The sequence below is a fragment of the Amphiura filiformis genome, chromosome 6, assembly GCF_039555335.1.
Source record: "Amphiura filiformis chromosome 6, Afil_fr2py, whole genome shotgun sequence".
Lineage (NCBI taxonomy): Eukaryota > Metazoa > Echinodermata > Ophiuroidea > Amphilepidida > Amphiuridae > Amphiura > Amphiura filiformis.
The window spans coordinates 70,279,625-70,289,251 of NC_092633.1; the positions used below are offsets into that span (position 1 = coordinate 70,279,625).

At 35.7% G+C, this 9,627-nt stretch overlaps 1 protein-coding gene across 1 annotated transcript; it reads right to left on the reverse strand.

Moving 5' to 3' along the window:
* Positions 1-1,232: 1,232 nt before the first annotated feature.
* Positions 1,233-8,880, reverse strand: LOC140155950 (uncharacterized). Its single transcript, XM_072178983.1, has 4 exons — positions 6,664-8,880; positions 5,983-6,115; positions 5,055-5,212; positions 1,233-2,861 (listed from the first exon to the last, which is right to left on the reverse strand). Exons 1-4 carry the CDS (start codon positions 8,878-8,880, stop codon positions 2,625-2,627), a joined length of 2,745 nt encoding a protein of 914 aa, XP_072035084.1. The 3' UTR covers positions 1,233-2,624.
* Positions 8,881-9,627: the final 747 nt, after the last annotated feature.

A 9,627-nucleotide genomic window follows, 5' to 3' on the forward strand; every position in this document is an offset into this window, starting at 1 on the left:
TATAAAAGTATTTTTTTATATTCCACTTTTTATAATCTAATTTTAGATTGCATTATGTATAATAAGTACGTAAAGTAAGAACCCGAGCTGACAGAGGCCATCGATGCTTGCCATTTTCCACATCGTAACTAGGCAAAGCCATAATCCCAGGGCAATAATCAGGGATACGGCCCGCGTCATTACACACTGCTCCAATGTTGTGGTCAAGTCAAAGTCGGCAATTTGAATATTTTGTTGTAAATATCAGGCGTGTTTACCTATCTGGTTCCCGTGATGCAAGGGGGTGAACATTGCGTATCAGCCTATTTTCATACACCAATTTGTAAATAAATTCAATAAGGTTTATATGTGGTGGGAATTCTTTTGTACTTTTACTCGCAAAAAATAAAAGCTAATAAATAAATGAAACTGATGAAAATTCAGTATTCCATTCTTTAATATTGTAGATACTGTTTTTTGTTTTGGGTTTTGTTATAAAATAATGTTACCAAGAAATGTATGATAAATATGATTAGTTTGAGTTATGACATATTGTTAGGATCATGGGTCATGAATCAGAAATCGGCACAGTCACTAACACTGGTCACGTAGCAACTGCAATGTTAAAGCCATAACATTTCCATATGAAATAGAATTGTATTTCTTTTCAACAAAATATTAGTTTTCAATGTCAGATATGCCCCCATTTAATTTTTGCCCGAACAGATGAGGCAATACAAAGAAAATCAATAAAAAAATTGTATACCAGCGCGGCGCATATGTCGGCAATGCGAGTCACTCCGCCGAACGTGACTAACGTCGTTTTTGTTTTTGAATAAAACGACTGAATAAGACCTTTAATTATTACAACCGAAATATTAGCGAGTATTTAGAGTCGAACACGTACGCGATGTTCAGAACACTGTACGTACATGGCGTACGGTTCTTTTCATGTTATACGCCATGTACGTACAGTGTTGTGAACATCGCGTACGTGTTCGACTATACTCGCTAATATTTCGGTTGTAATAATTAAAGGTCTTATTCAGTCGTTTATTCAAAACAACTACAGCACCTAAAGTCTTGACGAAGTAAATTACAATCGTGTAAAAAAACACAATTTTGAAAAATATTGAGGGCGTCCTCCCCTAACAGCAAATATTACAAAATAGCTTCAAATAGAAACGATGACACGACAATTTAACGTATGCAATAATAACAACAATATGCTAACCACATCATATCGACTATTATGTCATTTTATTAGCAACAGAAATAGCAGCTGTACAATAATAATACCATCATCGTCGGGAGAATTAGAACATACACCCAAAAGTGTATGTGCACAACAATAAAACCCATTGCTGGACATAATACTCATTCAGACCTATACGTCCAAACACGTGTTCACTTGTCTCATTTGACTAGATTCTGACCCACAATGTTTAATCAAATTTGACCAGAAAATCAAAAATGATGTCAAATTTCATTTGATTTGTCAAATTTTACACGAATTCTGGTCGAATTTATTATTTAATCTGTAGTCCAATTCGACTAGATTGTACAATTCCATTATCCACTACACATTTTCAAGTAAGAAAGAAACAGAGAAATAAGAAATAACATAATAAGACAAAGAGAAGCATATTTTCGACGAAGTTGTTGGAAGTTTTAACTTTTTACAAAGTTTAGTAATCATGGTAATGCTTCATGAGTATAGCTAAAACGTCACAACTTTAAAGTTAACGCCGTAATTTGTAAAGGTTTGCGCCATGATAACAATATCATTAGATTGCTGTAAACTATAAATTAAATTAAATTTGATGCGATCAAGTATATTTAGAGGGTAATTATTATTTTGATGATTTTGTCAAATTTGACCAAAACCGTTTTCATATTTATATTATATAATCAGAATGTCCCTTTAATGTGCATCAAGCTAATGCGGTTTTAATATTGCAACATATATGGTGTAATATTTGTGTGTAAGAATGCTGAGTATTCTGTTTTCTTTCTATTGTGTGTAGCGGAATCTGGTCTCTTCCATGCCAATTACACATGGCCACATGAAGCCTCTACATCACCCCGCGATACATTGATATGTTTCAGTCCCAACCTTCATGTAAAGTTCTACAGGACAACATCTTCGGTAAAACTTAATCAACGTAGAGCTTCCGTCATTCACTGAATATTTCATTATCTTGATTTGCACCTCAAGTATGTCAAGAATGAAATTTGCGAGCCGTTATCGCAAATCATAGAACATGTTGATAGCTGTTGATGATGATGTTGGCAAAACTACGTTTGCGCTTGCGATAACCACATACTATAATTTTTAAATTATGTCAATTTCAGCTGAAAATCTAATGTGATACCCATATTTATCTATGGAAAAACACAAGTATTAAAGGAAATGATACATTAATTCCCATGTAGTTTTAGAATTGCATTCACATAAAAACATCTTTGACAAAGTTGAATACATGATTCAAACACTTGGTGTCATTTTAAAGCTTATTTTTCTTAACTTTATAAAGCTTATTTTCTTAACGTTATCAAAACCTCAATAGGCAACAAATTCACATGTTCCGTGTTTTGTGTGAACGGACCACGTAGTTCCATCACGCCTTCCTTATCATTACCAATCATGACGGCACGTACTCAGATACCGGTCTTATCATCATTTTGAAACTTTTAAGAGCGTATGTAAATCCATGATGTGGCCAGGTTCCCCATGTTATAACACCTCCTTTAAGACCCCTAGCTTCGTGCGTACCAATCCATCTTCCGTTTGGATTTGCCTTATTACATGCTTTAAACCAGAAACCACTCTGTCGTAATTCAGCACAATTTATATTACGCAATAAATCGTTATCACGATCCTGAAAAAAAAGAGATCATTAAATTATTATTCATGATAAACCTGATCAAAGATAAACTTCGATAAAAATATTTCAAAAAGCTAGTCAAAAGTTAGTATGTGAGACATTTATTTTGTGTTTGTGAAAATCACAGAAGCTGTGTGGAAAGTAGCAGATGGTTGTACGGTCACTTCAAGGTCACTGATATTGTGGTTCTTAAAATATGCGTCACAATATGAAGACAACTTTTCACTTTTTAACAGGAACTGCAAAACCTAAATGCGAAGAATACACCAATCAAACAAAGGTCTGTCCATAGCAAATGATGTCGTCGCCGATTGTGACACATGTTCTTTATTATTTTTAATAACGCAAATTATTTTTGATGGCCTTTATACCATCACAGTGATCACCGATATTACTTAGTACTTTACTACTTGTATTACAATTTACTCGTGATAGATTTTCTTTCTTCACTGTAAAAAATATTTTACTCAACAGTAAAAAGGTCACAGCTCAACAGTTGAGTAAAAAATTACGCAACATTGAGCTCATAGGTCACAACTCAAACGACCTTTTTACTCAATGGTGAGTAAACTATTTTTACAGTGTTCCTGAAAGGTCTTGTCAATCAAATGTTGTCATATCTTGAAAATGTGAGGCTTACTCATCACCTAATTAAAACATTGTCGTAAGGTCAGGAGCAATAAGCATTCATTGATGTTACATCTAGCATAAGTTTAATGATATGCAATGGTGCAAACAAACCCTAATGACAGCTTCCAAGTTCTTGCCATACAGGGTGTCCCAGAGTGATTTATACCGTGTTTGAACAAAATATCAAAAATATATAGTCAACAGTCTAGCTCATTTTAATAAGTGCAATACAATGACACACGTGTCTCCTACTTATTTTGTGACTGTCGTGGAAATAGCTTGATTCGTTTTGGCCTGACATTGCTATTACTGAAAATGGACGAAAACTGCATGTGTGTAATATTTACTGTGCAATATATTAGAGAAATCCTACATTCTGTTGTAGGAAATACACCAAATTTGGCACAGATGTGGAGCTTACAATGCTGAATAATATGGGGTTAATCGAAACATTTCAATATGACTTCAGATATTTAGGTTGAAAAAATACTTTTTATGTGATTTTACCACAATTTTACCTCAAAATGTCATTATTAGAGAGGATATAACTTCCTCAAGGATCCTCCGCAGTAAATTTTAATCTTCCCCATTACGTAGCTGTAGGTTTGCAAATATACTGTGGACATAAATACATGCTGTGACACTAAGGAAGAACCTTGTCTATAGACGAATCCAACGAGCCAATTCATGGTCAGGATTTGGTCGGCCATTATTGGGTCCCCGCATGCACCAAACTGGTGTTGTGAGTGCCAAATTGGGTGGATTAAACCCGCTTAAAATTCGATGTTAGATTCTTTTGTGTTGTAAACTGTCATCATTTTTTTGTCTACGTGTAACACGGGTGATAGAATGCAGTTTAAAATACCCTCCAAAGCCGCATCATTTCACATTTTAGGTGAGATAGAGCCGACGGGGACCCAGCTAATGGCTGCCATTGAGGTATAGGAATGCGTGAAATTGGATTCGTCTATACTTTTATGACAAATCATCAAATGATGAAACTCACACGCCGCAATAATTGTCTTCAAAACTGCCACCAAAGAAAGAATAATTTAAGGTCACTCAAGCGTAACAAACCCTTTATTCCATACAAGGATTGCTTCGTAACATCATAAATAGTCGATAGATGTCAACTATTTAGTAGAAGTAAGAACAGGACACAGCAAATAATTATACTGCATAACATTTCCAAATAACTTTGTGCTGAACGGTTAGTAATTTTACAGGTTTTCAAAATAGGTAGTTTTGTCAAAACTTGGAATTCACCATTTTTACGCAATATCCTGTAACTTCTATTAGAAACTTCGAATTTCTAAAATCTAAAATTCCTAATGCTCTTCATACCTAAAAATTTTTAACTTTCCCAGTATAAATAATTCTGGGACACCCTGTGTATGGTGAATATCTAAGTGTGAAAGCAATAGGAACAATATATTTTTAATTTTTTATTTATTTATTTATTTATTTATTTATTTATTTATTTATTTATTTATTTATTTATTTATTTATTTATTTATTTATTTATTTATTTCACTGATAGTTTCAGAAAATGTTTACCTTTGTACTAAATTCTGTGTTGTTGTGGTAGGATAACGCATCACCTCGATTTCCTTTGATGTAAGTACCAAGAATTAAGCGATAATTACGAGATTGATCTAAAACTTCAAATTTATCGTAAACAGCATAACCAAACTTGTCCTTCCAATCAGTGAATTCTGAAAGAAACAAATATTGAATTGTGGAAAAATATAATTATAAGAATCACATTATCACACGAAATTGGTGTAAAAACCTGTGTGTCTTTTAAACATGTTGTTAAATATGTTTTGCATAATTGGAGTGAAATATTTTCCTTCTTGTTTGAGGATGCACTGCAATTAAAATGGTTAGAGCTCTCTGTGTTCCTCATAAGGTGGTATTACTGCACAGGTTACTCTAGTTACTTGCTCCCAATTTAATGAAGATCACAAAGCTGCCTAATTTCGAAACCCCTTTGTACCATCATTGATGAAAAGTTAGATTTAAATTTTGGGGTAGAATGTTTTGGATTCGGAACATAATGTAGATTTGGATAGAGATAATAGGAATATAAAACAGCGTATCGTCAGCCTGCAACGCTTTTTGCCTAAGTCATTTTTTGTAATTGTGTGAAGAAAGTACAAAAAATGTTTTAAGCACGCTTTTAAACATATTTATTCACAAGTCCTTTCACGAGAACAAATGATAATGATACAAATGAAAGGGAATAATCCAAAATAATTAGGGTGATTACGTAACAGATGCATGTTTGAACCACATTTTGTTCATTGTTCTCAAAAGTACAAAAATGACTTAGGCAATTAGCGTAGCAGGCTGACGGTATAACAGGTTTCCGAGTTCATAATGGTTACTTGATGATTTAATTTACAAAATGATGTAATTGTAATTAAAAATGATCAAGTTTTCAATACGGTATTTTTCTGACAAGAACAAGTTGATTCCTTACCGACCCTAAGTTGATAGGGAAAACGACGTGTTAATGCGTGCAGGAAGTTGTTTCCAATCCAGAAGTTACTGCCAGGAACACCAAAGCCATGGGCATATCGGTCCCACGGTCTGAAGAAATTGGTCGAAGCATCCTAGTAAATTGTATTATAAGAATAAATAAAACAAAGACGAAATGTTTTTTCCAACTGTTCCTCTAACATGTATATAGGCCAATTTGATCATACCATCTCACGTTACATTTTGAATGTCAGATCTTGTCTTTCACGGGTTGTTTTCACACGATTACCATTATTTTGTTCGGTTCATTATCACATCTATTGTTCCAAAAATGGGCAATTTTGATTGGATGAATGTTTTGGTGTTCTGATTCAGCAAATCGCAACTACCAAATGGCTTTAACTATCGCGGAATTACCCTTTGTTAGTGTACATCTAGGCTATAGGCTATTATGATTTCTTAACTGTTCGTAGCAGGTACCCGTTGATGGTTCACGACACTGCACCATGAAAGCCAACAGCAGCAAGGTATTTATTAGATTAGGATTAGAGTTAAGAAAATAAGATATTTGTATCTTAATTAGGATTAAAAAAGAATAATAAGGGGTAGAATCAGGTCTGGCCAATAAAATGGCTGGGAGCTCTACTGAATAACTCAAATTATTGTTACAGTATTATCTTACCACTCGTCTTTGAATTACTGTCCAGGCAGAACCATCCTTTTTCATTTCACAAGAAACAGAAAACCTTCTTCCACGCTTTCCTGATAATGGCGGATTAGGAATGGAGTACACACCATTCTTAGTAAAGCCTTTATTATATAAGCAGGAACACCCGTCCATACAGTTCTCAGCCTTCGCTAGTGGAGTTGGTCGATCAGGTTTAACCGGTAAAGACCCGTCAGGATACAATTGCAACTTTAAATTTTTCCATCGCGGCTTCTCTTCAGAATACATCCCATGTTCTTCACCTTCAAGTAAAGGTCTCGACGTTTTTGTAGATAATGTACTTGTATGTCTTGTTGGTGTGGTATAATCAGTGACTGTTTGCGTGTAATCAGAAGATTGCAAGATATCCTCCCAATCTGTGAAATCGGATTCCCCTCCCACTAGTTCAATTGAAAATTGAGACATCTGGTCCTCATTTTCTTCTGGTTGACTTTTGTTAACGTCTTGATTTTGGAATTCGTCATCGTCATTGTAATCATCACGGTCATCTTGTTTTTCCTGACTGACGTCTTTATCATCATCATATTCAGTATTATCATTATCGTCGATATCGTGAGCACCATCATCTTCATCACCATAATCACCTATATGAACACCACCCTGGTCAACTAATAACCCTTCATGTTTATGGTACACTTGTGCTGTAGTTTGTACTGATGAAGCAACATCGTATGATGAAGCTGATGTCAATTGTTTGTTTTCAGAATTTTTTGTTACTTTTTGAGCGTTGTCTTTTTGAACAATACCGATACTATCCATACTGTGATTTGCCAAAAGCGTATCCGATGGACTTTCAACTGGCGTGTCTATGACAAGTTTAGGTTTCCCAGGTAGATCGGTCGTCTCTGGCATTGCATTATTTTCGGGAATATGTATTTGACCTTCACCAATACCAATGGGGGCATTAGTGGATTCAATTCCTGTTATATTTTGAGCTGAATCTGGACGTTTGTTTTGATGAACAATGTCAGCCATACCTGTACTTTGATTAGCTAAAAGCGCATGCGATAACCTCTCAATTGGGACAATTTCTATATCACCTTCATCATGTTTAGGTTGACTGGTCGTGTCTGGTATCCGCTCACGATCTGTAATATTCGCTATCATCTCGTTATTAGTTACAATGGGAACATTACTTGATAGAGTTCTGGAAGGACTTTTAGTTGACACGGGAAGTTTGCTTTGTAATATGATATTTTTTGTGTCTGTTTGTTGCTTTCCGGATGAGACAGACGACGATGTGTTTGTAAGAGTATCTGGTGTTATAATGTCTCTCACTGGGTTTACCCCCTCGTCACTGTCATTAACATTCGTCACATCTTCGGGATCATGAGAATTATCCAGATGTGATGATGCCGCTTCGGGTTCATTCACCAATCTATAATGACTTACATTGACAACGCGTTCAGTTTTATCTGTACTTAAGGTGATTCCTGCCGAATCTGGATGAATACTGGACTGCACTAATTTAGACGACGCGTAAATGTCTTGAGAACTATCTTGTGTAACATCTCCACGATGGTGAGATTGACGAACTGACTCAGTAGTTACTGTCTGAAGTGAGGGAATATGGTTTTCGAATGTAGACATGGTTTCACGTGCACCATCAGTAGGGATAATGTTATCAACTTGAGTATTCAATGGAGTTGTCACAATTCTTTCAATTTCTTTGCTTGTATGAATCAACGTGTCTTTTTCCATGATTGGCTCGCCTTCAAGGGGTTGTTGAATTCCCTTACTGTCACTAACATCGGCGCTAATTGTTGTTAACATAGATGTTTGCGGTTGGGTCACAGTAGCATGTATAGTCGTCATCAAGATTGGTGATTGTGGAGAACGAGTGGTACTAGATGGGTACTGCTGACTCTCCGTGTACTGGTTTGTAGCCTGTAGTGTCGTTGGTCTGAATTGGTTGATATTATCAGTATCGTCATTCTCGTTGTTGATGTCTATATCTACCATTCGGGTTCTAGATTTAAGGTCTAGATCTTCTAAGTCGGTAGCTTTTGTCATCACTACATCATCTGATGTCGGCAATGAGTCATGTAACTCTGTGACCACCAGCTTGACCACTTTTTCTGTTGATGTTGGGGACACGTTTTGTGGCTGTTGGTATTGCGTGGACGTAAGCTGACCGTGTTTGGTGACAAAAGTTGCTTTGTCGTTGTTCATTTCCCCGGGGGGGCCACTCAAATATGAGAGTGTACGCATGCGTGACCAAATTTTTTGAACACCCCCTAAACAAGTTTTCCTCTGTGAGCAAAATGACCCCCTAAGCAAGTTTTTAGCGCGCTTTCCCCAAAAATTTGACCCCCTAAACAAGTTTTTGTCTAATTTTGACCCCCTAAACAAGTTTTTGTCTAATTTTGATCCCCTAAACAAGTTTTGTCTAAATTTGACCCGCTAAACAAGTTTTTGTCTAAATTTGACCCACTTTACAAGTTTTGGTGGATTTTGACAAATTGAACAATTTTTTGTAAGCATACTAACTTGTCATTGAACACTAAAAGTCTACCCCTCCTGGATATACCCCCTCAGGTATACCATACCACTTTCGTTAAAATATAAATACTGACACAATGAATTCAGAGTGTAGGCCTACCATATGAGGTCTTCAGATTCGTAACTTGTTACATGAATCTGATTGGATTCTCGTAAAGTAGTTTTTGAGAATATAAAATACCAATATACAACGTAATTTATCCAGAGGCAACGTTATTCACATCGTAGTTGATTCCGAATTCGGCACCTAAAGTTGAATATCGTGTCCCTGTATCGTGTGCCCCTTTTCATGCTTTCTACTGAAATGATATAATTTCCTAATGTAATCCAGAGAAGGGGAACTCACAAATCTACCAGCAGGAGTAGTAAATAATGTGAGGAATCTGTAATAGGTCCTGAAAATCTTTTCAAGTTGAA